Source organism: Cucurbita moschata, unplaced genomic scaffold (assembly GCF_002738365.1).
Source record: "Cucurbita moschata cultivar Rifu unplaced genomic scaffold, Cmos_1.0 Cmo_Scf00040, whole genome shotgun sequence".
Classification (NCBI taxonomy): Eukaryota; Viridiplantae; Streptophyta; class Magnoliopsida; order Cucurbitales; family Cucurbitaceae; genus Cucurbita; species Cucurbita moschata.
In genome coordinates this window covers 1,409,130-1,436,410 of record NW_019268556.1, presented here as the reverse complement: position 1 = coordinate 1,436,410, position 27,281 = coordinate 1,409,130, and the positions used below count along the sequence as shown (strand labels likewise).

Genomic DNA, 27,281 nt, shown 5'->3' with positions numbered 1-27,281 from the left:
TTGTCGTCATCCAAGACAACTAAATGACATTTTTAGAATTGATTAAATAAAAAATATAAGAAAGATCATTAAATTAAATAAATAATAAAAATGATTAGTTTAAAGAGGTTGTTAACACAAAAATAAAAATACTATAAAATATTTTAATTGCAATATGGCGTAAACAAAATATAAATAATATAAAAAAAATTAAACAAAGTAACAATAAAAAAATGTATATCTCCGACGTGAGTGTCTTCAAAGAGGCCGAGGTACCATTCTAACTAACCTATTAACATGAAATGATTATTAATATAATTTATATATTTTTATTTGGCTCGGGTCAACTGAGAGGTTTTATCCATGAACTTAAAACCGAACTGATTCAGTTTGGGTTCAGAAGAAATGAAGCCAAGTCTATCCGAAATGCTAATCGAACCCAACCCAGTTCGAGTTGGGTTGGTACGGGTGGAACCGAGAAATAATTAATTTTATTTTAAAAAATAAAAAAGAAAACAAGTGGAAAAAATTCAAATCAAATCAAAACAGAAAGGGTGAGCATTCAAAACGCAAATAACAGTGACAGTAAGAGAGAGAAGGAGTGAGTCTTCTAGAGAGAGAAACTGTGAACTTTCGTCTTCTTCTTCGTTCTCTTAAACCCTCGTCCCTCACAAAATCTACCCCTTCCGTTCTTTAGTTATTCAAATTCAAAATCTTTTACAGACCCAGAGAGGCTTGGAGAGCTCTACCTCGATCTCTCTTCCCGTCTCTGTTCTAGGGTCTAATCTAATCGATATCCTTGTCTTTCTCCACTTTGAATTTGTAATCTTTTCTGATTTTTTTTACCGATTTCTTGAGTTGGGTTGTTCGGAGTTTTAGATCGTCGATCTTGGGTAGTTTTCTTTGGATACAATGGACGCGATCGAGGAGTTGGGTGAGTTGGCTGAATCGATGCGCCAAGCGGCGGCTTTGCTTGCCGATGAAGATGTTGATGAGAATTCTGCTTCTGGTGGTTCTTCTCGTAGGGCTGTGACTTTCCTCAACGTTGTGGCTTTGGGCAATGTTGTGAGTTCACCATTTCTTCTCGTTTTCTGTATTGTTACTGCGTTTTGATTATCGGATCAGTTTCCTTCTGTGTGCTTTGTCTTGGAGCGTTTTTCTAGATTTGAGTTTTTCAATTTTTAGTCGGAGGTGGCAGATCTTTGTTCAGCTTGCTGGAGTATTCTAGTAATGGAACGATGTGAAATCTAATGTCGTCTAGTTGCTAGATTTTTGAACTTCAAGTTGCTGTCGAAGAAATTTAAAGCTCCCTTGTGATAGGACATGTTTGTTAGTTCATTATTTTGCTACTTTGGAAATTGTTGATGCACTATTTGAAAGGTCACCTTCATGGATTGACCGTTGTAACAAAGTCTTAGTGCTTGTAGTGGAACAGTAATATTTGGAGTAGTGCGGTGGATTATTTATTTGGATTGTTCTTCCATGACAGTTACAAGTGATTGGTTGGCTGTGAAAACTCTAGTATGAGTTAGGACTTTTTATTCATCATGGTTTGCAGTTGGAGTTGTATTTACATCGAAAATTTGAGGTTTTTCTTGAGCCAGCAATTCAGTATCTGATAGTATATTCAGTTCTTATCGGTCGTCTGTTCATAATTCTCTGGATTCTTATTCTTTTCAAAATCTAAAACCTGGACAAAAGCCTCAAACACTTGCCAATTATGACGGAAATTTTTGCTATGCTTACCTTTTATTAATGCAATTCTCATTTCTTTATGTTGTCGTGCTTCTGGAGCTGCATTTTTTTTTTCCGTTCAATCAGAAGTTAAAATGTATGGAATTCTAATCCTTGTGATTTTTTGTAACTCTTATTGCACTGGAAAGGGAGATCGATAATGAGCGCAGTATTTAGAAGTATCATATGCTTGAAGATCATGTCTAGCTCTTTGAAAATTTACCTTGATTGGAAGAATGAAATGAATCCATCTTGAGTATTTTTTTGTTCCTTCCTATGTTACACTTGATTATTTTATGAAGATGTTTATGATATCTTTATTTCCTTGATATAATTTTCAGGGTGCTGGCAAATCTGCAGTTCTGAATAGTTTAATTGGGCATCCTGTTTTGGTAAGTTAAATTGTACTTGGTTGATTATTTCTTTCTTTCTTTCTTTCTATTGATCTACAGGGCGATTTTAGTAACGTTATTCTTATGTGTAATTTATTTTCCATTCTATGTCCAGCCAACCGGTGAAAATGGTGCTACACGAGCTCCAATAAGCATTGATCTGCAGAGGGATAGTTCTTTGAGTAGCAAATCAATCATTCTGCAAATTGATAATAAATCTCAACAGGTTTCTGCAAGTTAGTAACTTAACAAATTCTCGTTTTTTAAAATCAATCATTCTGCAAATTGATAATAAGCATTGATCTACAGAGGAATGGTTCTTGCTCTCTCTCTCTCTTTTTTCTTTTCTTTTTCAGCAATATTCTGTGTGAACTTAAAAATATTGATGATCTGCCCTTGGGGCCTTGGCTGTAGAATGTCTATTAGCATCTTTTCCTTTGTAAGCTTTTGGTTGTGTGTTACCTATACTGCAATTTTAGTATAAGAGGTGATGATATTTCAGATATTAATGGTTATTTAGAATTAGTGTCAGCACTAATTCCAATTTTTTTATAGGTGCTTTGCGACATTCTCTACAGGACAGGTTGAGCAAGGGTTCTTCAGGAAAGAGCCGAGATGAAATATATCTAAAGCTTCGCACAAGTACAGGTTAGTTTGTTCATTTGGCCTTTGGAGTATGCAGCAAGTCTTTAATTTTTCTTATTAATAATTTTCAATTTAATATGTAATTCTTTAATATAATTCTTTGGAAGTGTGAACTTCTTAGGACTTTAATATGTGTGCACTGGTGTATTAGTGCTGGTAAAACTGTTATTTGAATATCTTACTATGTCAACCACATAAACAAGTGTTATGTCATTCTTCTCGATGAAAACATGATTTTTCATTTAAAAAAAAAAAAAAAGAGAAAGAAATCATATGATCAATTATTTGATTTTATGCAAATTGGTTACTCTTGGATGTGATTGTCTGGTTGCTTCTTATTGCACTTTTCCTACTTTAAGCTTTCTCATGTGAAGTTCCCTTTTGTTTTAGCTGGCTGAGGTCACTTCATGGTTAGTTTTGAATATTTATAGCAATCATTATCTTGGAATAGTGGAGTGGTGAAGTTTGTTCTTTTCAGTTTTTATTGTATTAATGTTTTTTTTTTAAAAATAAGTATATATATCATACTGTGAATCATTAATTTTCTTATGGAAAGAAAACATGATGATGTTGGATGCTAGCTTGTTTTTGTGTCCAATCCGTGCTCAGGAATTCTGTTGGTTACTGAATAACTGATCTTGATTTTATTTTGAAACACAGAAATGTTGATAATCTAGCCAACATAATATTTCGTAAAATGAAATGTTTGAAGAATAAGATTATCCATGACTATATTTGAAATGTTAGCATTACATATTCAGTTTCTGGTCCATAATAAAGGAAGTCGTGTATTTGTTATAGAAAAAGTGATGTTGGGTGCTAGTTACTTTTCATGTCAATTGGGTGCTCTATAATTCTGTTTATCATTAATTTTCTATTATTAGTTGTTTAGGCAAACAACTTCCGAGTGTGCAAAGAAGTATTCAGCCTATAAAGCCAATGAAGCAATTTTGTTGTAAATATTCGTAGAATGTTCAAGAGAAAATTAAAAACTAATGCACCCACCCTGTATGAATAGGATTTTATTATCTGATGGTTCTATCTCTGATGAAATTTGAATTGTCATTTTGCATGTTGAAATTGTCAGGGTCTTACATACGTAGATATTTTTCTTATGAAAAATGATTATCAACTATTTGTATCTAGTTCATTCAGTTATTTGCTATCCTTTCTTAGACTTTTATTTACACAATTTCATTTCAGCACCTCCACTCAAGTTGGTTGATTTACCTGGGCTTGATCAACGGGCCATGGATGATTCTGTGGTAAGTAGTTTCTCATGGACTTGCTCACGTATTTGAGTAAAAGATTAATAAGCTAGTGCCTCTTTTTCGGATAAACTCTGAATCCATTATCCATGCAGAATGTTTATGCATTTATTCTTAGCCAAGTGATAGTGTGACGTAGTAGGTAGACTGTTCTTAATGGTGTAAGTAATTATATTTTGGTGATGATTGTTATTGATGGTTTAAGTAATTATATTTTGATGGTTTTTGCATAGGTTAGTGAATATGCCGAACACAATAATGCAATTTTGCTAGTTATTGTACCAGCAGCTCAAGCTCCTGAAATTGCTTCATCTAGAGCCCTAAGAGCTGCCAAGGAATTTGATGCAGAAGGTAATATGCTTCACAGTCATGATCACATTTCTTTTCCAAGTTCGGTGTTATGTTATTCGACCTTCCCAAACATTTATCATGGATCTTTGTTTTTTTTTTTCTTTTTTTTTTGGTTTTTTCTTATTCTGTTTATAGGGATCATTTTGAATATTAAAATTCGTTTTGGTTTATTAATTTATATCAAATTATGCATATTTTATTCTCTATATTCCACTGGATTTTTTAAGTGATTTAATCTGAGAGATATCCTCAACATAGGTACCAGAACCATTGGTGTAATTAGCAAAATTGACCAAGCTTCTTCAGACCAGAAGTCTCTTGCTGCAGTGCAGGCTCTCCTGTTAAATCAAGGGCCAGCACGAGCATCTGATATCCCGTGGGTTGCTTTAATCGGTCAGTCGGTTTCAATAGCTACTACCCAGTCTGGATCTGTTGGCTCTGAGAATTCCTTGGAGACTGCTTGGAGAGCAGAGAGTGAAAGTCTAAAATCTATACTAACTGGTGCCCCTCAAAGTAAGCTAGGCAGGCTAGCTTTAGTTGATGCATTGTCCCAACAAATCCGGAAGCAAATGAAAGTCCGGCTTCCTAATCTTCTTTCTGGGTAATTTTTTTCCCAAATTTTACGAAGTATTTATTGACAAACTGTTGTGCATGTTTGGTCTTATTTGCCCCCAATATTTCTATTGTACCCAGGGCAAGTGTAGTAACAATTAAGATCACCTATTTCTCACAATGTATCCTGGGTAAAAGAAATCATGGAACACTAATCTTGATGTTCTAATTTTTGGCATTTGTGATTTAAAACTTCAAATAGTTCGCATTTTAAAGTGCCTCCAGGGTCAATTTCAGTATTTGAGCTGAATGAGGGTCTGTTTTTAAGAATGGTATCTGCTGTATTTGTGGTTTTCTAGTGGTATATTTATCTGGCAGAATTTCAATCGGATAAATGTATATTTTTAACACATTGGATGAAATTCACATCCTGTTAATATCTATAGTTTACTTTTATTCAAGGTTACAAGGGAAGTCTCAAATAGTTCAGGATGAGTTAGTTAGGCTTGGTGAGCAAATGGTGAACGGCGTTGAGGGGACTAGAGCTCTAGCTTTGGAACTTTGCCGTGAGTTTGAAGATAAGTTTCTCCAGCACATAGGCTCTGGTGAGGTAGGTTTTCTATTTTATTTATTTACTTTTTTCACAGTTCTACTTCTGCAAGACAAGTTGTGGTACTTATTTTTTATTGCGATGGTCTTTATTTTTAGGTTGGGGCTGGACTTATAGTGCCCTTTTCCAACGTCTTTAACCTTTCTATAAAATTGTTAAGCATGACGGAGTTTTCTTCTGTGCATATACAGTTTTTTTCCTAATAATTTAAGTTAATCTTATGATGGACTTTGCTATATGTTAATGTCTTACTGTTAGAAGGATGGATGTGTTGAAACACGTGGAAGGGGAAATGGAAGCAAATTCTATGATAAAGCATGATTTTGCTTTAAAGGGTAGTCACGAATTTGGGGTTGGTGGATTCAATGAAGTTTTGCCCCTTGTCTGCTGGTTGGGTGTAGAGTTCATCTTATTAATTCTCTTCTCTGTTTTTGTTCTTATCTCTTATTTCTCTACCCTATGTTTTATAAACTTGTTTTGGAGGTTATTGTAAGTGAACTCGTACAGCATGTAGTTTTCTTCCCAAGGAAAAAGAAGTAAGTCCTAACAGTAAAAGTTGCTTTTCTTTTGTGTTTGTATGTTCAATGATCCTGGTTAATTTCCTTTTAAAGATGATCCAAAACAATTTATATGAACTGTGAAATCTTCATTAGCAAGGGAATGCGTTTAAGTGTATCTCTTGGGAGTTCTCTTCATATGCATGGAGAATATACTTGGATAAGTTAGAAAGTACGATGAATCATTATTAGTGAAATGGTAATGGAATCATTTTTTTCCTCTAATTACTTGTCTAGTCTGACTTGAAGTAATTTCACTGTCAGAACAAAGCTAACCCTTGGTGAATTGCAGTGAGGGTTGTGATTATAAGTCTAACGTTACTTAGCATATCAGGGTGCAGGTTGGAAAATTGTTGCTAGCTTCGAGGGAAATTTTCCAAATCGAATCAAGCAATTACCTTTAGACAGACACTTCGATATTAATAATGTGAAGAGGGTATGTTTTATCTTCCTTCCTTTTTTTAGTAGTTTATGTTTTATCAGGCTGTAGATTCATTTTCGACTTCTTTGTGACAGATCGTATTAGAAGCTGATGGTTATCAGCCTTATCTTATATCACCTGAGAAGGGTTTGAGATCGTTAATAAAAGGTGTTTTGGAGCTTGCAAAAGAACCATCACGTCTCTGTGTTGACGAGGTAAATGTATGCGTAAGGGCATGAAATGTTTAGCTTCTTTAATTTTGGAGTCATGGAGCACTAAATATGGAATATTTTTTTGTTTTTTGTTTTGAATTCTCTTTTAGAATTTGAGCCTTAGCTTATCGATTTCTTTTGTTCTGCTTAATCTTTTTGGTGAATGAGAAACAAAAACCAGATTGGACATCCACCCATACTTAGAAGAAGTTAAATAAATAATGAGGAGCCATTTAGAAACCCAAAAATATAGAATTTGGGATTACACAATGATACTTTTACTCTAGCCTCATAATTTTCCTAACTTCTTCATGAGAAGCCAGGAGAATTTCATTGTTTCTTTTAATTGTTAAGAAATTCATTATGTTTCTGGTTTGGCAAAAATGTAGGTGCACAGGGTTTTGATAGATATTGTTTCTGCTGCTGCTAATGGCACCCCAGGTCTTGGAAGATACCCACCATTCAAAAGAGAGGTGGGTGGCTTTTTATTTTGTTTTTGATCACATCATTTAGCCTTTTAGGATTTCATAGTTTAAAACTTCTATTTTACATTCTTTTGTAGTTTGCATTGATTTTTTTTTTGTGCTAGGGTTTTTTATTTTTTTATTTTTTATTATATAGGCTGTAATTCTTCTAAATGGTTTTATTTATTTTTTCTTTTTTCAAATAAATTGTTTCTTTTGAGAGAGCTCTAAGTAGCTGTTTTCCCACCTTTAAAACCAATTATTTTTCTAGGTTGTGGCCATTGCAAGTGCTGCCCTGGATGGGTTTAAAAATGAAGCGAAAAAGATGGTTGTGGCGTTAGTTGACATGGAGCGAGCATTTGTTCCACCGCAGCATTTTATACGTCTTGTACAAAGAAGGTAAGCTTGGTTCACTCTTGTAGTGCTGCTGTGAGAAAGAAGGGGGAAAAAATCCTACACGCATGATGAAATCTAATATTGCTAATCTGTTCTTCAGCTCTGTCCTTTTTGGAACGTATTGCTATTCAATTTTTACTTTTTTTGTGTGTGAAATTGTAAGATCTTGAATGCCGTGCACATTCCAATTGAAATCCACGCCATTCCCACAACCTCCTATGTATATGCATGCTATGCAATTTTTGGTGACAAGAAATTTAAATTTCAATTGTAAATTGGTTGTAAATGAGATCACTTTCTATTTCTCAACTTAGGATGGAAAGACAGCGCCGGGAAGAGGAAGTGAAGACTAGATCATCAAAAAAAGGACAAGAGGCTGAACAAGTGATGTCAAAGAGGGTGAGTCATTCGAGTTAATTTAGGGGCGCCAGCTCTCATTTGTGTTTGCTTTTCTCACTAGTATAGTTTTTTTTCCCAGGCAAGTAGTCCTCAAACAAATAGTCAGCAATCTGGTGGAAGCTTGAAATCAATGAAAGAAAAACCTAGTACGGAAGAGAAGGAAGCGCAGGAAAGTACGGGTTTGAAGACAGCAGGTGCTGAAGGAGAGATAACAGCTGGTATGCATGCAATGCTATTACCGGGTTTCAATATTCATCATACATATTTCTTTCAGCTGTTTATGAAGGCATTTTGAAATTTGTTTTAGGAGACTCTCTTTGCCTTCTTTTAAATTAATATGGGACTCCTATACTTTTGTCTCTACTTTATCTCTATCCCTTAAATCTAGTATTAAATGAACTGTGTAGTGCTTGATTAGTAACTTAGTTCGGATTTATTTGGAGTTGTTATTCTAGTAAGTTCCCCAAGCTGAAACATGTTCGAATCTTCAAATATGCAGCAGTACCTGGATCATCTAGTTTTTAACATGGAGATGCAATAAAATACATAATTAGTCTGTTACTCGTGTTGGCAGTTTTGTTCTGGATATCATCCATGAGTATAATATTTGTTGGACTTCGGATCAAAGTTGGACACTCAAACTATAGTCTTGACTCTTCTGTAACTTTGTCTTTCTAACACTTAGTTATACTTGAACATGTGGATTAAAGAAAGAAAAACAACGCACAAATCAAGGAATAACGTTGGACTGGATCATTGGAATTATTGTTGTGCATTATAATTGAAGTTAGAAATGCTTACCTAATGGTTATTGGTTGTGGAGTCCGTTAAACCTTTACTTAGGAAGTAAAATGCTGGGTCTTTTGGAATATGTAGAAGAATGAACTTTTAATATAAAGACATCTCAATCATACAGTAGGATCTCCAAGGAAGATAAGTTAAAAAAAATGTTGTTTAGATTATCGCAAGATAAACTCATGTTGCAATAATGCTACGTTAATGAAGAATCAAACTTCATTGTTACACATTTTGGGTTAATGATAATCTAGAGTTATGGTGTTTTATTAATGAATTTTAAGACGTTTTATTTACTTTAAGGTTACATTTACACCGTGGTTAATTATGGTCATAGAGTATGAAAGTTACGATTCTTGAAATGTCTCATGGAAGGTCAAGGGTATTATTTTGAGGATAGAAAGCACAAACGCTCTTTTTACTACATTTTTCATGTAGTTTAGGCTGCATGCTTATTAAGTTTTACCTGATTTATCTTGCTTATGAAATGATTCGAATCTCAAACAAATTTTCTTGAGATATTTTATTAACAAGGTAATCTAGATCTTACTCTCCCTTTAGGTGATTTCTTGTCGTTTTCGGGTTCTTGGATGTTTAGATCTAAATGTTTTATTCTTCCGTAAGTTTGTTAGATCAAATTTTCAAGAGTTATAGTCATTTGGGATGATTTGGCGGTTTTAGCATTTGTGATCTAGGGGATTGCATATCCATGAGGGTTCACGAGAGTTCTTAGATCCAATTAGTTAGTTCTTTCCATGCACATTTTATGTTTTACTGTGATTATTTGTCAGCATATCCATGCTGTATCGTACTCATGTTTGGTAAGAAGCTGAACTTTTATTAAAAAAAAAAAAAATCAAAGAATACAATGGCGAAAGAAATGAAAAGCCAAAAAAAGAAAAAAAGAAAAAAAGAAAAATGGAAAATAAGTCTGATACTCACTACATAAAGGACTTCAGTTCAAATGAGCAAGATCAATGTTCTAATTACAAAATGGTCTAGTGATTGACACCCACAAAAGAAGAATTAGACCCCTCCAACTCCCGAACTTCCTCCCTGTATTGTGCTCATGTCAATCTGTCTGCGCTGCAATTTTAAAGCTGTGACCACTGTTTTACATTTGGAATTCTGTATGATGGCTTACATAATAGTTTGTGCGCTGTGGTTACATTACAAGAGCAGTTTATTTCAGAGTAAACTTTAAAGCGACTATTAAATTTGCAGGTTTATTTTTAAAGTTTTGTTTCTATATGCAGGTTTCTTGTTAAAGAGAAGTGCAAAAACTAATGGTTGGAGCAGGCGATGGTTTGTTTTGAATGAGAAGACTGGAAAGGTATGTAAAATTTTGTGAACTTTTACTGTAATGGTCAGTAGAAATGGGTGGTTCCTGTGAATGTTTACCATTTGTTCTTTTCATATATTTTTCAGCACTGCCATTTAATGTAAATTCTACAGGTTTTAGCACTGGACATCATATCAGTATTAATGCTTTATTATTACTGTGTAAATGAAGATATGATTTTAGAATGTAGGAACCTACAGTGTTGTAACACAAACAGCTGATGTGTTCAAGGTAGTTGGAGCTTATACTTGAAGCCAAAATAAGTGTTTTATTGTGTGTATCTTGAAGAAGAGTCTTTGCATGCATTAATATGCTCCTTGGAGTAAAATTTACTCTCTCCATTCAAGTTCGGTTAGGGACTGCATGTATGCTTCTACCAGATTGTGCTTCTTGTTTTCAAGTGGAAAACTTGTTTCATTTGTTCTTCAATGTGCTCTTTCATCATGTTGTTCTTTATATATTAGTTTGCGATATTAAAGAGGAAAATCTGAGTAGTTTATATGCATGGTTCTGGTGATTTTATAAGTTCATGTGTTGGCAATCTTCTACCATTACATAACAACTGATAATATTGCAGTAGCTTCTCTGTTCTTTGAGCACATGATGTATATTTGAATATCACATCTGAATTTTGGGTAAATAAGTTAACTTATGAGTTTCTGCCATGCCATCTTTTCGTGTTGACCCGGAGAGATGACATATGTTTATTATCTTTATTTACTAATATTATGCCCGCATTGTGCAGCTTGGATACACCAAGAAGCAAGAAGAGAGAGACTTTCGTGGTGTCATTCCTTTAGAGGTATGCAGAACATAATGAACCACTGCTCCCCTCGTAAACAGGCACACCCACATAAACAATGCCATCTCGTTCCTCGATTTTAAGTATCCCGAATAATTATTTGCTTTTTTCTTTTTCTTCTATTAAATCTTGTCATATGTAATGGAATCATCTAGAAGTTTAACAATGATTTTGTCATGTATTACTGTTGGTTATCTGAATGGCCACATTGACTGCCAAAAATGTTTACAGGATTGTAATATAGAAGAAGTTACAGATGAGGAACAGCCTCCACCTTCAAAGAGTTCAAAGGATAAGAAGGCAAATGGGCCAGATTCTGGAAAGGGACCAAGTCTTGCGTTTAAGATTACCAGCAAAGTTCCATATAAAACTGTTTTAAAAGGTAAATTTACTAAGGTTCTTTTATGTTTATTGCAAGTGTCGTAATATTCTGTTTATAAATGTTACAAATCTGTAAATTCTATGTTGAAAACCTGTTTGCTGGTTCAATTGTGCTTTGTTCTTCAGCCCATAGTGCTGTTGTTTTGAAAGCCGAGAGCGTCGCCGACAAGGTGGAATGGACAAACAAGATACGCCGTGTCATTCAACCGTCCCGAGGAGGGCAAACGAAAGGTGCATCCTCTGGAGGTGGTCTTACCTTGCGGCAAAGTCTATCTGATGGCTCTCTAGTATGTCATCGAACTCTGCTTTATTATTACCTAGCTTTACTCTGATTTTGTCTAATTTTCTTGTGAGAAGACGTCTAAAATAGCACTTGTCATGCACTTTAATTTTCTTTTACTTCTTACTCTTGACTATAGTTTGGAATTAACATTATAGAGTTTATCCACTTTTTCTTTAGGACACAATGACTCGAAAACCTGCTGATCCTGAAGAAGAGCTGCGGTGGATGTCTCAAGAAGTTCGTGGTTACGTTGAAGCAGTTTTAAATAGTTTGGCTGCAAATGTCCCCAAGGTAATTTATGTTGAAATTGTTAGGAATCACGGTTCTCCACAATGGTATGATATTGTCCACTTTGAGCATAAGCTTTCGTGGCTTTGCTTTGGGCCTCCCAAAAGGCCTCATACCAATGGACATGTATTTTTCTATAGAGCCTCTCCCGAAGCCTATGGAGCCCTCGAACAGGCTCCCCTTAATCGAGGCTCGACTCCTTTCTCTGGAGCCCTCGAACAAAGTACACCCTTTGTTCGACACTTTTGACTACACCTTCGAGGCTCACAACTTCTTTGTTTGACATTTGAGTATTCTATTGACATGTTTAAGTTAAGGGCATGGATCTGATGCCATGTTAGGAATCTCGACTCTCCACAATGGTATGATATTGCCCACTTTGAGCATAAGCTCTCATGACTTCGCTTTGGGCTTCCCCAAAAGGCCTTGTACCTATGGAGATGTATTCCTTATTTATAAATCCATGATCATACCCTAAATTAGCGAATATGGGACTCCCTCCCAACCATCTTGGATAGAAACTTATGTTCAAATGATTATCCCATGTAGTTCATGTCTTTGTCTTCAACATAGAGTTGTTGAATTTGCAGGCTGTTGTACTTTGTCAAGTTGAGAAGGCCAAGGAAGACATGCTAAACCAATTATATAGCTCGATCAGGTAGAGTTTGGGTTTAATGTTGGTATAGACTTGATTTGTTGTTAGATCTATATTCTTACATATTATCTATTTTAATTCTACTTTTTAACTCTTGAATATTTTCATTTTAACGTTGATCGAAAGATCGTTAGATCGAAATCCATCTTATTGTATGCTCATGATGAACAGTGGCCAAAGCTCAGCCAGGATTGAGGAGCTTCTTCTGGAGGACCCGAACGTAAAACGGAGGAGAGAACGTTATCAAAAACAATCCTCTCTCCTTTCGAAACTTACGCGCCAGCTCAGCATCCACGATAATAGTGCAGCTGCTGCTGGTTGGTCCGACAATGATGCAGCAGGTAATCTTAGCCACTAGTTGCAGCAAATATGTTACGTTACTGATCTGCTTGATTTCTGTAAAATGAAACTGAAGTAGAAACATGGCATCATTTTATTTTTCGCGATTATACAACTTAACCTGTGAACCTGCGACGAATCTTTGCAGAAAGTAGTCCCCGAACTAGCGGAACGCCTGGAGATGACTGGAGATCTGCATTTGATGCAGCTGCTAATGGCCGGGTCGACTCCAGAAGATCTTCTTCCAACGGCCGCAGTAGGTATTCTAACGATCCCGCACAAAACGGTGACATAAACTCAGGTTCGAACTCGAGCAGTCGTCGTACTCCAAACCGTCTGCCACCAGCACCTCCACAGTCATCTTCTGGTTCGAAATACTTCTAGCATCACAACAGAACTTGATGATTCAGATTCTCAGCAACATCGGGTCATATTTAGTGATCTCCTCAAGTTTATATTCCTTAGAAACTTCAAAGTGGAGAGAGGTTTGTGTATATATACAACATTTCTCAGTCTCAGGTTATACTCTGATTTCTTCATAAATACAAGACTAGATTCAAGTTTTTGTTCTACCATTATTCATTTTTGGACAAGAAAAATGTATTTGAATGCATTAGTTATGCTTTTGTTTGTACTATCATATCCATTTCTAATGGGTTATAATATAATATTCAGTTATTTCTTAGTGTAAAGTGAATCTTGAATAGAATTTGTGAGGGTGGATTTGCAAAGCTACTAGAAATAAAGTTAATTTAACGAAGGATTGCAACCAATGAGCGGGATCGAAATATAAGAACTTTTTGGATTGTAATGGCTCGGTAACAGACTGCATCTTTTTCGTTATGCTCGCAACAATTCAATTTTGGTGTTCATATATATGTGTGATTGAATTATTTACTAGTAATCGTAATGTCTATTCTGATCTTGCCTCGAATGGTGCGCTAATCTTTTGAATCTGGTACGAGAACAACGTTCTTTTTCAAACCTTTCAACTAGGAGAGCGGCCTTAACTAAAACTCGAGTAATTTCTTTCAAACGTGCTTGAGATAAGCAAAATGAGTATTTAGAGATGCTTTCTTAGATCCAACTCATTCCAAAATTAGTTTAATATTAGAGATCCTAAGATAATTCAATCTAGAATTAGCTTGTATAAACTTATATAATGAATTGGTAAAAGACTAATCCTTATATAGACTAATCTAATGAATTGGTAAAAGACTAATCCTTATATAGACTAATCTAATGAATTGGTAAAAGACTAATTCTCAAACTTTATTATATGCCTTTAAATAGTTCAGCACAATCAAACATTTTTCTAAGGCATTACAGCACTAAGATTTCCAAGGTCTAGCCAAAGTTTAGTTCAGGATTCTACTACTCGTCTAATTTGGTTTAGTATTGCTACTGCGCATGACTTCGAAAGTCATGATGATATTACTGAAGAACGTCTATCAGAATATTTTTGCTTCACATTTCGGGCAATCAGCAATATTTTTTCTATGGACTTCCGAAAATCTCTTTCTTGTAGCTTGACAAGGTAATTTTGAAGCATGGGTACAAGACCCTTTACATGTCAACCAACCTTCGAAGTGGGTTCTTGGCCCAGTAAATGACTTCGAATTAAAAACTATTAAATGAAAATTGAAGAAAAGAATACTTATGACATAAATAGTCTTAAATAGTAGTTCGACTATTTATTACCTCTATTCTCGACTTGATATACTATTATTATTAAAAAATTTGGACTAAAAAATCTTTATCTCTTCTCGTACATTGACTAGTAATTAAAGACCTTTTGAATCTTCTGTGTCTTACTTCTTATAATTGGTCTTTCAGTCCGTGTGATGGATCAGGGTTGGATTCATATCGATCTTACTTAATCCTGAATGTGTACGTTCAGCCTTCTGAGCCAGATCGAGTGAAGTATCATATGGAAAGCATCATATCTCTTGGGAGTTCCATTGATCACAAAGTGTCTCTGAACTTGCTTCACTCTCCTTTGCATTCTCAAGTACTGAGATTGAGATATCCCTCTTAGTATCTCTTTTATGTTTCCTATATCCTTCACTTCTATTTGCACACCAAATGAATTCCAATTCAAAACATCACTGAAAGGAGGAACATAGCTTTCTGATATCAACACAGGTACACATTCAGCATATATAGCTTCCACAACTCTTGGACTCGCTACTTCATACCCGCTCGGGCATAAACAAAACCGACTCTTCTTCAACATCGACTCGTATGATACTCCGCTTGGAAGCTCGTCGTAAACAACCACGTCATTGTCTTTTTCCTTCCACTTTTGCAGTAGTAGGTACCTTATGTGGCCGTGTAAACGACCTGCAAAGAATGCAAGAATAGGTCGACGAGATGGCGAGAGTCCCCCGAGAAGTCCATCGATTTCTCCCGTTCGAAGATGGATTTCTGGGAACGATGCGTCTTTAGAGGGATGGAAACCTTCTGAAACATTTGCATTACACAATACCCTGATGGAGTTGTTGAATAAATACGGAACATACGAGGTGGTTCGTGGCCCCTGCGACGAAGATAAAATGCTTAGCTCGAAGTCAATGGCTAATTTAGAGGATGATCATGGGTTTATAAGTAATAAATACATCTTCATTGGTATGAGACATTTTGGGGAAGCTCAAAGCAAAGCCATCAGAGTTTATGCTTAAAGTGAACAATATCATACCATTGTGGAGAGTCGTTATTCCTAATATGGTATCAGAGACATGCACTTGACTTACCTATGTCAATAAGATCCTCAAATATCAAATAAAGAAGTTGTGAGCCTCGAAGGTGTAGTCAAAAGTGACTCAAGTATCGAACAAGGGGTGTACTTTGTTCGAGAGCTCCAGAGAAAGGAGTCGAGCCTCAATTAAGGGGAGGTTTTTCAAGGGCTACATAGACCTCACGGGAGGCTCTATGTGTACTTTGTTCGAGGGAAGGATTGTTGAGAATACATCTCCGTTGATATGAGGCCTTTTAGGAAGCCCAAAGCAAAGCCATGAGAGCTTATGTTAAAAGTGAACAATATCATACCATTGTGAAGAGTAGTTATTTCTAACATGGTATCAGAGCCATGCCCTTAACTTGGCTATGTCAATAGAATCCTCAAATGTCGAACAAAGAAGTTGTGAGCCTCAAAGGTGTAGTAAAAAATGACTCAAGTGTCGAACAAAGGGTGTACTTTGTTCGAGAGCTCCAAAGAAAGGAATGGGTCTCGATTAAGGGGGAGGCTATTCAAGGGCTACATAGACCTCAGGGGAGACTTTATGATGTACTTTGTTCGAGGGGAGAGCTTATACTCAAAGTAGACAATATCGTACCATTATAAGAGTCGCTATTCCTAACATTTCAAAGCTGCTTACCCAATCATGACACGAAAGCATGAAATGGTCAGCACCAAGGCTACGATTCCAAAACAAATGCTTGTTCGAGATGACATTGATATAGTCTTGGACTGCAACGCCAATGGCATTAACATCATGAGAGTTTGGTTCATAGAGATATTGAACCAAATTGACAACGCTGAAAGGGAGGAAATAGAGAAGGGCTTGATCAGGGTCATTGGTTGTGTATGAGTTTCCCTTCTCCATTTCATGAATGAACCTTCCTTCGGTGGAGTATATGCTCTTGCATGGACCTTCATGGAACATTGGTGGCTCTCCTTCCTTGTATATGTATATCTTTAAAAGCCTCTCCATTTCTAGGTAGCTCCTGCACACGAACCCGAACCCAATGAAGTTATATGTTCTAGTTCGGGTTTGAATTTAGTTTCAATTTTGTCTCTAGTTATATGTTCTAGTTCGGGTTTCAATTTAGTTTCTCTACCACCAATGAAAATTAACAAAGATTTAATGTAAACGTTAGTCATGGTTACAATGAGAGACCTTGGCCTTGAGTAGAGGTAAGATCGAGCTGAGTGACTTGGCCTAACAAGTCGGTTGTATCGTAGACGATTGAAAATGCACGCGCAGACAGCGTGTGTGGTCGAACAAGCTTGGATTTCGCACCAGCGATATTCGGTTGGCAAATACAAACCTCGCGTAAGGTCCGATGAAGCCACAAAACCAGGGTGAAAAATATATATGGGACTTGATTCCCCTTAAGGTTGGTCGCGAGTGTGTCAAGATCACGACGCCACATGGTTGAAAAAGTAGGACCGAGACACATAAGGTTAAAATTGTCGTTTAAACTAACTATAAAATCCAAATTGAAACCGAAATTGAGACACATAAGGTTAAAATTGTCATTTAAACTAAACTATAAAATCCAAATTGAAACCGAAAATGAGACACATAAGGTTAAAATTAATTGCATTTAAACTAAACTATAGAATCCAAATTGAAACCGAAATCGAGACACATAAGGTTAAAATTATCCCTTAAACTAGACTATAGAATCCAAATTGAAATTGAAATCGAGACACATAAGGTTAAAATGGTCATTTAAACTCGTACCTGTGGAAAGCATTTGGGTTTCTATATATTGGACCTCTAGGAACATAGTCAGGATCATCATGTACAGACGTAAGGTTACGAACTCGACCCGCTTCTCTTATGGCTGCTCTTGCTCTTCCCAACTTCTCCTCTATTTTCTCCAACATACTGTATTTCTCAACTCTACTGATCCCCGGAGTTGCATCTTTTCCCTTACGTTCTTTACTTTCAGGTACCGTTGTTTGTGATCCTTCCTGATGATCATGATCGAAGTCAACGAGGTTACAAAAGGTACGAACGAGTTATATTTGCGACGATAAATTTTATACTTACAATGGGAGAGGAAAAAGAGTGTCCCTTGAGGTCCAAAGCAGCTGGGTCAAGCAAGTGAGGAGCAAAACTTGAGAAGACCTTATCCAAGCCAGTCGTCCAAGGAATCTCCAAATCAAGCTTACAAACTAGAGAAACAAGTACAAGAGAAGGAAGAAAAATTAACACAAACAAAAATGGGTTAAAAGATGTGAAGAAGAATGGCTTCTTAGAATGCTCCATTTCTCCTTCTCCATGCCTTTGATCTGCCATAACCATCATCATAAGTGATACTATGCTTGTGAGTGTGTGCTAATAACTATAATGTTCTACAGCTCATAAAACACAAGATTCATTGCTTCTTTGTGAGTCAATTCCTTGCTGAAAATGAGGGAGATTCTCAATTCTTGTTATGAATGTTGTTTGCATATTGCTCGTTCTTCCATTACAGCTATATTAAACATAATAATCATCTCCTGTCTAGTAGTGTACATGCTCGTATTATCGTGAATGAATAGGGATATCCCCCAATGCATAAACACATAATACAACTCTGCTAGCATCTTCTTCATATCATAACATTGTTCACATCAATTCTTAGAATATTTATCATATTTGTGATGTCCCACGTTGGTTGGGGGAGGAAAACAAAACACCATTTATAAGGGTGTGTAAACCTTCTCCTAGCATATGTGTTTTAAGGTCTTGAGGGAAAGCCCTAAAGGAAAAGCCTAAAGAAGACACTATCTGATAGCGGTGGGCTTGGGCCGTTACAATATCTTTCATACTAGTTGTCGTTTTGCCTGTCAATAATATCATATCATTCATGTAACATATAAGTGATATCATAACGTTTTCATGCTTTCAGACATAATAATCCATACCATGCACATATCATATCGTATATCATAAGAGTCACATACTAGTTGTCGTTTTGCCTGTCAATAATATCATATCATTCATGTAACATATAAGTCATATCATAACGTTTTCATGGTTTCAGACATAACAATCCATACCATGCACATATCATATCGTATATCATAAGAGTCACATAATATATCCTGAACATGCCTTCAACAAATCATATCGCTCCCACCCTATTGTCCCAACCCTTTTTAAAAGTACCTCAAGTTCATCTGAATCAGAAGGGCCTTTAATTAAAGCTGAAAAATTGAAGGAAGATGGATGAAAAAAGGGGGCAATCCATGATTATAGCGACTGTATGAAAAGAATAATACAACAGCTCAAAAGTAATAGATACCAGGAAGGGCTTATACAACAAAATTTCCTGGAACTATTTGTTCTCTCACGTACTCTGACAACAATATGCAAAAATAATCTTAAAATAGCAAACCATGAAAAAATGATGCACACAACAAAAACAACTATTCCTTTGTTTTCCAGAAAAGTTTGATTCTTCTGGACCCTTTCAATCTCAGATCTGCAAAACAAAACAGAAGCTTTCAGCATCTTCCACCACTACAAGAAGATTTCAACAAACAGAAATTTGCACAGTTTTTGAAGGTAACAAAGATTCCCAAGTCTTTTTTTTTCCCCAAAGGAAATGTTAGGTAAGAATGATGAGGAAATGAGAACATTTGCCAGGAATTTGATTGGATACGATACATGAAAAATAGTTTGAAGAAAGTAGGAAGGAAAGTAATAAACAAAGAAAAACAATTGTCATTATAAGGAAATATCTTTGTTGTATTTGAAAAAACAATAGTTATGCTCTCTCTCTCTCTGGGCACGAGCAGGAACATCAAAATGAAAGACCGAAGACATGTACATGACACAGAACGAAATATTCAAAAATACGTGAGATGATTTGATAGGTTGTCTGCAAAAAGAGTTTACCGACCGCATAATAATTCATTCTTGTGTGTAGCGTGTGGGACCATGTCGCCCAAACGATCATAGTACGACCGCTCATCAAATATCAAAGTAATATTTAGATCTCACTTTCCTTCCCCGTGATCAATAGCATTTTCAGAAGTGTTTTTAAAATTAAAAAAAAATGAAAAAAGAAGGGGGAAAAAGTTTTCAAAACAAAAGAAAAGGTAAAAAAAAAAACAATTTCCACAAGTAAATATCATAGCTATGAGTAACGAAAACTTCATGAATAGCTACACATTCTTTGATTAAAAATACTTCCCATAACTCCTTTCAAAATATGGTTTAGGCAGCCACTACAACACTCAAACTACAGCATAAAAGGACTATTTTGATAAAAATAGAACATAGGAACAGTTATAAGATGTGTGTGTGTGGGGTGGGGGGGAGGAGTGTCAAAAACCTGAGAATAGCATTATGCCTTTGCAGACCATCCAACTGCAAGGAAACAGTGGACTTCCAAGAAATGAGATCATGAAGATCTTTATCCTGCAATGACAACAAACCAATGTTAATTGGCATTGTTATTAGTAGAAGATGGATTGAAAGGAGAAGCGTATGACATACTGTGCTATCCTGGACTTTAAGAATATTTCTTATATCCTCGCGAGTCTTCTCAATAAGTAGACCATTATTTCCTATATCTTTGTCGAACTCTTTGAATATATTGCCATATTTGGAAGTTGAGTCCTCGAGATACCGCTCCAAAACAGATAGACTTCGGTCTAATGAACGAACTTTCTGTGTCAAAATTTTGAGAACAGTGTCACCAGGCATTCTGCCAGGTTGTTGATGGTGTGATTCTTCGACCGGATCAGGTATATTACTCTTTGAAAGTTCTAAAACGACATCATCATCATCACTTTCCTCATTAGCAAGAGATTGCGACTCTCTACGATGTTGTTGTCCTACATCATTGGGTCCAGGCTGGGACGGAGTTACTCGCTTATCGATAGTAGCTTCATCTGATATAGAGGGTTTATGTTGAGCAGATATCAAATCCTCTAGCATCATTTCAACAGCATCCATTCCGTAAACTTCAACAGTGCTGAGTGTGCAATAGAATTCTGAACCATAGTGGGTAAGAAGATTCAACTTTAAGTACCTCACCCATTTTGGATCCTTGAGAACAAATCTATGTGCATGTTTTGCATTTGGAGCAGTGAAATTCCCAAGCTTGAACCAAACATCTGTTGGATAAACCAAACTGCCATGTAGCTCGAATTCTTTCAAGTTAGAAGAATGGTGCTCAAAATTAGCGATTTCGATTGTTACTACTAAGGTTTCATCTGAAAGTTCTATGACAACAAATTTCTCTTCAGCAGAACATGGATTTCTGAGGTACTTATCTTTGTCCTTGCCTAAGATGTTAGAAGCTCCTTTTGCTTCCTTGTTGAAAGCCAACACCTTTGCTCCCTTTGAAGCTGAAGCGTAATTGTACTCTGCACCACCAGGTTCTACTCTATGGATAGTATTCCCAGCCTGACCAGTTTCATCCTTAGTCCGAGATGTAAAGACTCTGCTTTTGAATTCTTCAAGGCCCAGTAGAACAGTGTCAGACGACATATCTACCTTGAGAGGTTTACTTTCAGATTTTACTCCGGTGCTCGAGCTCTCAGCCTCAGGCAACCCCGTAACAGCTAGTACATGACTGCTACTTTCTTCACTTGAAAGCATTTCATTGTCAGAAGCCTGGCTTGTAGCATCAATTGAGCACGAATCGTTTAAACGACTGGTACAATCAGTTTCTCCTTTTGAAGGTTCGTATAAAACGTCATGGCTTGTAGCATCAATTGAGCACGAATCATTTAAATGACTGGTACAATCGGTTTCTCCTTTTGAAGGTTCATATAAAACGTCAGAGTCCTTGTTACTTTCCAATGTAGATTCATTTGAATTAGATGCACCATCAGGAAGTAAAACTGATCCTTCTGAAACACAAAGAAAAGAAGGCATAGATAATCAACCAGTAATACTATTCTGGTGAATAAATCATGAATTGGTGATTATTAGTGTAGAAAATCCATATTTAACATTTAATTGAGCCATTTGGTGATGAATAACAAAGCCAAATCAGTTCAACAGTTCCAAACTAACTTAAACAAGTGCTTACTCCATTAAAGTTTCCACTAAGAATCGTCTCTGTAATATAATTTCAGGAAACAAAGTACTTTGCAGGGGGTTACTCAATTATATCCTTTGAGCTGTAAGGTTACTAAGCTTACACTATGATATCCACATAGACATACTGGTCATTGTATCATTATGCTCAAATTTCATTAGAGAAGGACTTTTATTATTTCTGTAAACAAAGAACGATCAAAACAATCAATTATATGATTATATTTCCCACTGATTTTACCCTAAAGTACGAAAACACAAACTGTATTGTCTTCTTTTTATATGAATGTAAGAATATAGAGCATCATATTCAAAATGGGAATATTAAATAAATCAAAATCTTCAACTTGTCAGCGTCAAGAAAATTCACAACCTGGTAAACTGAAACAAACACCAGAATTTAGTTTGCAATATAAGGGGTGTGAGATCCCATGTCGGTTGGAGAGGGGAACGAAACATTCTTTATAAGTGTGTGAAAAACCTCTCCAAACGCATTTTAAAACCTTGAAGGGACGCCCAGAAGGGAAAGCCCAAAGGACAACTATTTGCCAAACGTATTTTAAAACCTTGAGGAGAAGCCCGGAAGAGAAAGCCGAAAGGACAAATATTTGCCAACGCGTTGGAAAATAAAAGAAAGGATAATAGAACGTCATAGTTACTCAAAACTTTTTGAAGAATCCAATTATATGTTGGAAACAAGGAAGCAGCCAACTGATAAAAACCAATTGAAAACAGCTCAGTCAGGATCAGAAACCAAAAGAGAGTGGTGTAATGGGGGAGTGTAATCAGTTTGAATTCAAAGAAATCTTTACTAAGGAAATCAAATGATTTGATCAAACCGTACCTTGACAGCCATCCCCACGGATGAACCATAAGCTAAAGAGGAAGACAAGTCCCCACAGAACAAAAACCAAAGACAGAGAAACTTTGTTCAAATGATTCCGTCCACTAATAGACACTTCAACAGCTCTTCTATCACGAAGAAGAGCTCCAACACGCCTCCGCATTGCACATCAATTCAAATCACTGATTGCTCAAGAACTACAAAATGATGCCTAACTGCATAAGGAAAAGAGGGAACAAATCCACGTTAAGATCAAACTCCAAACACCAAAACAAAAACAAGAACGAGCAATTTTCGGTTTCGATACGAATCAGAGTCCTAAATTCACATCTAGAGAATAGTAAAAGCAAACAAAGGAGCAGATCCCACTGAAAAACCCACGATCGAAGCTCCAATCAATCACCCAATACCAGATCCATTTCAAACTAATGAAAAAATCAATACAGAAAACCCCAGAATTCAAATCACAGGCATCTATCTAGAAACAGAGAACATCTATGACAAACCTAGTTTCAAAATCAATTAACTACCAGAGAATTTTCCAGATAGGAAGGGAAGAAGCAGATTGAGATTCCAAAGAAATTAAAAATTGAGATTAATTGGAAGAAATAAGGGAAAAGCAACAAGCAGGGAAAGTCCAATGAAACGCCAAAGATTAAAGCGAAATATACCGCGTGGTTGCCGCGTCATCGAGGAATTGTCAACGATTATGGTAATTAAGTAAACAGTGTTGGATTTCATTCCGCGAATGTCTGCTTTCTTTGATTATACTTTAAGCATTTTTTTGACGAAGAACACCATAACTTAACGTTTTCGAGATCGACATTGATTCAGAGAAAGAAACGGAGAGAGAATCTGAAAGTTTCTTTACCTTCATGGCCATTTTTTTCCTTCGCTCCTGCTGGCTCTTGATCAGCTTCCATTTCTTCCCTCTCGATCTGGCTCCCTTGCTGTTCTAATCTGTAACGAGGGTGAAATTACGACACGATTGGAAGAGGACAAAAACGAAATTTGGGAGGAAGAAAAATTTCTAAAAAAAATGAACCCGACGTGAATCGAACACGCAACCTTCTGATCTGGAGTCAGACGCGCTACCATTGCGCCACGGATCCGATGTTGATATATTTCGTTTATAAATTTAAATATTTTTAAAATATTTTCTTAACATTTCTAGGAGGACATAGAAAAAAAAAAAAAAAAAAACATTTAATATGAGGACAATTAATTGGTAACATTTAAATATTCATACCCGCTACCTCAAGTTTCGATAGAAGCTATCTCGGGCGTGACAACGTCCCCTTCGAATGGTCGTCATGCTCATAATTGGTCGTATTTTTTTGGTATGTGGATGCCCTCTCAATTTTTTTTTTTTTTTCACTATGGTACCGCCAATATTTATAGTAGTAGATGGGGGATGACATGTAAGTTTAGGTTGTGTAGCGGTGTATGTGTTTTTCATCACGAGATCAACTTTATTCCTTCCTACGAGAAAGTGAAGACGAGAAGGGAAGAGTCATGCCCCAACACGTTCGTGGTGTGTCTGAGAAGGATGTAGAGGAAGAATTTTAAGGTATTGTGACGACAAGTATGATTGTTGATGTAACACACGAAGTAAAGTTAAAAGTATTGTGATGACAAGTATGATTGCTGTTGTAGCACTCAAGTAATGTTAAAAGTATTGCGTTAAGGACAAAAATGTCATTTTTCTAATTTGTAGGGAACTTCCCAGATTTTTAATAATTCCTTATCGAGAAGAAATTCTAAGGTGCTCAAGAAGGAAAAAATAAAAATAAAAAAAATGACGGGAAAGAATGTTTAGAAAAAATTAAAAAATTATAATAAAATATTCATAAAATGTCAAATTACCAAAATACCCCTAAACTTCGAGATAATTATGAAAATACCACAGACCATAAAATCATTTCCGCTAGTGAGTAGTAATTAGAAAATTCTTTGAATCTCCATTTTCAACGGTTGAATTTTCACATCACATCCAACTATCAGAAGGGACACTTCACATCGTTTCACCAAATTTGAGTATGTTCTAGAGGAGACACACTTCATCACATCCAACGATCAGAATTCAAGCTCCCTCTACTAAGCTCCCTCTAATATGATATTTCATTTGGATGAAGAATCGAGCTAAGTTGAGATTTCAATCGTGAGTTATAGTCGTTGAGTTAGTTTTTGGGTTTCCTACTCTCAGTTTTCGTCCAAATTCCATAAGTTTTATGAAGGAACCGAGTGCTGAAAGAGGCTGAAACCCATTCCCCCAATCCTGTCCACCATTGAAGAACTTCAAAGAAAACTTGAAAAGCCTACACACAAATTCGTCTGAGTGTGACCAATCCCATGTAGTTTCTGTACCTTCAAGGAGTACTTTCGCAGAAGACCATGAAGGCAAACGAGTCTCGAAGAGTGTCCAATTAAAGAAGGTCAGTTTCGAGTTAAATTTTGGGGTAAGGACTGATTTCTCACCTGCAACCGATTTTTCTTAAAATTGAGCATTCATTTAGCTTAGGAGAATTGAGATAAGTAACTTTGATGAAGAAATCGAGAGCTCATACGTTCTAGAACAAGCTGCACAAGAAAAGGAGATTTAGCATTTTCGGGTGAGTTGCTGACTGTGGATAGTTTCTCAAAACTAAGGCCACACACTGAAAAAAGTTTCATGAAGAAACCAAAGACGTTTCATGAAGAAATCGGACCCTAAAAGCCTCTAGAAACGGCTGCTCTTCAAGACTTCTTCAATTTGTTGGTATAGTCATTGGGAATGGTCTCGTTTAATAGAATGTGAAGCGGTACCATTTTAAAAACGTGTTTAATTAAATATTAAAAATATCAATCTATAATTAAAATAGAGAATTAAATATGAGAAAAAAAATGTAAGAAAATAATTCCATTTAAGAAAAAAATATAGAAATAATGAATTTGTCTACGGATTGAATTTGGCTTAGGTTTTACTTTATTAATAGCCAAAGAAACCTCCATACACACCGATGCTACTCATGCTTGTGTGCTACTTTCAATTGGTGCAATGGTTGGGGTTTGAGCACTGCTTCCGACTGACGCAGTCTCCGGGGTTTGAGCACTGCTTCCGACTGACGCAGCCTCCGGGGTTTGAGCACTGCTTCCGACCGACGCAGCCTCGGGGGTTTGAGCACTGCTTCCGACCGACGCAGCCTCGGGGGTTTGAGCACTGCTTCCGACCGACGCAGCCTCGGGGGTTTGAGCACTGCTTCCGACCGACGCAGCCTCGGGGGTTTGAGCACTGCTTCCGACCGACGCAGCCTCGGGGGTTTGAGCACTGCTTCCGACCGATGCAGCCTCGGGGGTTTGAGCACTGCTTCCGACCGATGCAGCCTCGGGGGTTTGAGCAGTGCTTCCGACCGATGCAGCCTCGGGGGTTTGAGCAGTGCTTCCGACCGATGCAGCCTCCGGGGTTTGAGCACTGCTTCCGACCGATGCAGCCTCCGGGGTTTGAGCACTGCTTCCGACCGATGCAGCCTCGGGGGTTTGAGCACTGCTTCCGACCGATGCAGCCTCGGGGGTTTGAGCACTGCTTCCGACCGATGCAGCCTCGGGGGTTTGAGCATTGCTTCCGACCGATGCAGCCTCCGGGGTTAGAGCCTTCGGAGTTTGAGCAATGCTTCCAAATGGTGCATCCACTTGGACTTCTGTACTACTTCCAATTGGTGCAACTGTTGGGGTTTGTGCTTCATGTGATCTAAGAGCACGAAATGAAAATTGATTATCGAGATTCACATCACCGGTGACATCGCCAAAAGTGGCACCCACTTTCGCACAGCATTGCCAAGCAATCACTAAGAAAAGGGTGTGAAAGAGCTTGAAACCTTTGTCCAGGGCCATTGTCTTCAAGTTCTTCAAGTTGTACGGTTAGGGTTACAAGCTTGTTTCACAAATGATGAAGAATAGCAATGACAAAGCCGTGGGTGTTTGAATTTTTCTAAGATTGTGAAGCCCTATATATAGTTTGATGGGAAAACTATATTGAGAAAAAACCACCAAATTTAGAGAGGCTCTTGTATTTGGTGGTTTCTGAGTATTCCAAATATAGAATGTTTGACTATTTAATTTCCAATGTGTTCTCTATTGCATAGGTAGAAGACAATGACGTGGTTGATTGAGTTGAATCAGCGGCTTTTAATTTTTACTTAAGTTGAGTATCTTTTTGATGGACTCTTATAGATTTATTGATGGTCGTGAAATCATACTTCATTAAAGGGACCTTCATAAGAATATACGAGGAATTTTAAGCATTTTAAGGACTTAAACGAGGCTCCTCAACATGAAAGAAGATGTAAGTAGCCCTACCGGGCTTTCCTCAAGTAATACATGTAGGGAATAACCCTAAAACGTTAAGCTTGACATTGAAACACCCGATCCCCGATGAGAAATTAAAACCTCTATTTTTTTTTAGTCAAACTTCCCACATTTTATTCAGGATCTTAGATGTCGAATTTCAAGAAGAGGTAGAAGAGGAAAATGCTTAAAAAAATATCATTAGCTTAAGAAAATAGTAAAAGTTTTGGAAAATCTGTTACAGTCAACCCGTAATGATACTTTGATACATGTTAATTACGAGAAGCTCTGATACCATGTTAAGAATGATCCTCTGATACCATGTTAAGAATGAGAAACATAAGTGGGACCAAACATCCTAGAAACATAAGTGGGACCAAAAGTCCTAGTGGCTAAAGTCCCTTCTTCATTAATGTTCACAACGTCTTAAATTGATCTAAAATTTTAAGAATGATGCTTTGATACCATGTTAATA

General features: G+C 36.7%; 4 protein-coding genes, 1 long non-coding RNA gene and 1 other non-coding gene across 11 annotated transcripts; 2 read left to right on the top strand and 4 right to left on the bottom strand.

Annotated features, from left to right (window-relative positions):
- The first annotated feature begins 560 nt into the window (after nucleotides 1-560).
- Nucleotides 561-13,557, top strand: LOC111432684 (dynamin-2A-like). 3 transcript variants are annotated; one of them, XM_023069609.1, is made up of 23 exons: nucleotides 561-1,044; nucleotides 2,055-2,105; nucleotides 2,221-2,341; nucleotides 2,661-2,753; nucleotides 3,954-4,015; nucleotides 4,252-4,369; nucleotides 4,628-4,970; nucleotides 5,384-5,531; nucleotides 6,423-6,524; nucleotides 6,605-6,724; nucleotides 7,111-7,194; nucleotides 7,457-7,584; nucleotides 7,896-7,980; nucleotides 8,060-8,198; nucleotides 10,032-10,108; nucleotides 10,863-10,919; nucleotides 11,151-11,301; nucleotides 11,427-11,587; nucleotides 11,761-11,874; nucleotides 12,462-12,529; nucleotides 12,698-12,867; nucleotides 13,014-13,294; nucleotides 13,326-13,557. In XM_023069609.1, the coding sequence occupies exons 1-22, from the start codon at nucleotides 892-894 to the stop codon at nucleotides 13,247-13,249; spliced, it is 2,781 nt and encodes a 926-aa protein (XP_022925377.1). In that variant the 5' UTR covers nucleotides 561-891; the 3' UTR covers nucleotides 13,250-13,294; nucleotides 13,326-13,557. The 3 variants fall into 3 exon arrangements, with proteins under 3 accessions (XP_022925377.1, XP_022925376.1, XP_022925378.1); XM_023069608.1 differs by having other exon boundaries at nucleotides 13,014-13,557; XM_023069610.1 differs by lacking the exons at nucleotides 561-1,044; nucleotides 2,055-2,105; nucleotides 2,221-2,341 and having other exon boundaries at nucleotides 2,668-2,753; nucleotides 4,257-4,369; nucleotides 13,014-13,557.
- A 903-nt stretch (nucleotides 13,558-14,460) lies between these two features.
- On the bottom strand, nucleotides 14,461-18,044 carry LOC111432689 (probable glycosyltransferase At5g03795). Its single transcript, XM_023069616.1, has 4 exons — nucleotides 17,647-18,044; nucleotides 17,335-17,567; nucleotides 16,243-16,591; nucleotides 14,461-15,404 (listed from the first exon to the last, which is right to left on the bottom strand). The coding sequence occupies exons 1-4, from the start codon at nucleotides 17,905-17,907 to the stop codon at nucleotides 14,742-14,744; spliced, it is 1,506 nt and encodes a 501-aa protein (XP_022925384.1). The 5' UTR covers nucleotides 17,908-18,044; the 3' UTR covers nucleotides 14,461-14,741.
- A 763-nt stretch (nucleotides 18,045-18,807) lies between these two features.
- On the bottom strand, nucleotides 18,808-23,825 carry LOC111432687 (SUN domain-containing protein 4-like). 4 transcript variants are annotated; one of them, XM_023069612.1, is made up of 6 exons: nucleotides 23,740-23,825; nucleotides 23,355-23,443; nucleotides 22,484-22,698; nucleotides 20,086-21,449; nucleotides 19,922-20,007; nucleotides 18,808-19,066 (listed from the first exon to the last, which is right to left on the bottom strand). In XM_023069612.1, the coding sequence occupies exons 3-6, from the start codon at nucleotides 22,644-22,646 to the stop codon at nucleotides 18,835-18,837; spliced, it is 1,845 nt and encodes a 614-aa protein (XP_022925380.1). In that variant the 5' UTR covers nucleotides 22,647-22,698; nucleotides 23,355-23,443; nucleotides 23,740-23,825; the 3' UTR covers nucleotides 18,808-18,834. The 4 variants fall into 4 exon arrangements, with proteins under 4 accessions (XP_022925380.1, XP_022925383.1, XP_022925381.1 ...); XM_023069615.1 differs by lacking the exons at nucleotides 23,355-23,443; nucleotides 23,740-23,825 and adding an exon at nucleotides 23,155-23,266; XM_023069613.1 differs by lacking the exons at nucleotides 23,355-23,443; nucleotides 23,740-23,825 and adding an exon at nucleotides 22,990-23,125.
- On the top strand, nucleotides 19,073-19,569 carry LOC111432691. Its single transcript, XR_002708679.1, has 2 exons — nucleotides 19,073-19,307; nucleotides 19,352-19,569. It is a non-coding gene; the product is annotated as an uncharacterized LOC111432691 (long non-coding RNA).
- On the bottom strand, nucleotides 23,524-23,595 carry TRNAW-CCA. Its single transcript has one exon. It is a non-coding gene; the product is annotated as a tRNA-Trp (tRNA).
- Nucleotides 23,826-25,489: 1,664 nt separating the features above from the next.
- Nucleotides 25,490-26,262, bottom strand: LOC111432751 (probable GPI-anchored adhesin-like protein PGA18). Its single transcript, XM_023069685.1, has 2 exons — nucleotides 26,249-26,262; nucleotides 25,490-26,210 (listed from the first exon to the last, which is right to left on the bottom strand). The coding sequence occupies exons 1-2, from the start codon at nucleotides 26,260-26,262 to the stop codon at nucleotides 25,490-25,492; spliced, it is 735 nt and encodes a 244-aa protein (XP_022925453.1).
- Nucleotides 26,263-27,281: the final 1,019 nt, after the last annotated feature.

Coding starts and splice junctions, on each gene's coding strand:
- LOC111432684 (XM_023069609.1), top strand. CDS start 892: ATGGACGCGATCGAGGAGTTGGGTGAGTTGGCTGAATCGATGCGCCAA. Junction 7,195..7,456: donor ACCCACCATTCAAAAGAGAG/GTGGGTGGCTTT, acceptor TTATTTTTCTAG/GTTGTGGCCATTGCAAGTGC. Junction 8,199..10,031: donor TGAAGGAGAGATAACAGCTG/GTATGCATGCAA, acceptor TTCTATATGCAG/GTTTCTTGTTAAAGAGAAGT.
- LOC111432689 (XM_023069616.1), bottom strand. CDS start 17,907: ATGATGATGGTTATGGCAGATCAAAGGCATGGAGAAGGAGAAATGGAG. Junction 16,592..17,334: donor AACCCAAATGCTTTCCACAG/GTACGAGTTTAA, acceptor GTTCGTGTGCAG/GAGCTACCTAGAAATGGAGA. Junction 15,405..16,242: donor TGCTTTCGTGTCATGATTGG/GTAAGCAGCTTT, acceptor TCTTCGTCGCAG/GGGCCACGAACCACCTCGTA.
- LOC111432687 (XM_023069612.1), bottom strand. CDS start 22,646: ATGCGGAGGCGTGTTGGAGCTCTTCTTCGTGATAGAAGAGCTGTTGAA. Junction 20,008..20,085: donor TTAAAGTCCAGGATAGCACA/GTATGTCATACG, acceptor TTGTCATTGCAG/GATAAAGATCTTCATGATCT. Junction 19,067..19,921: donor AGGCATAATGCTATTCTCAG/GTTTTTGACACT, acceptor TTTGTTTTGCAG/ATCTGAGATTGAAAGGGTCC.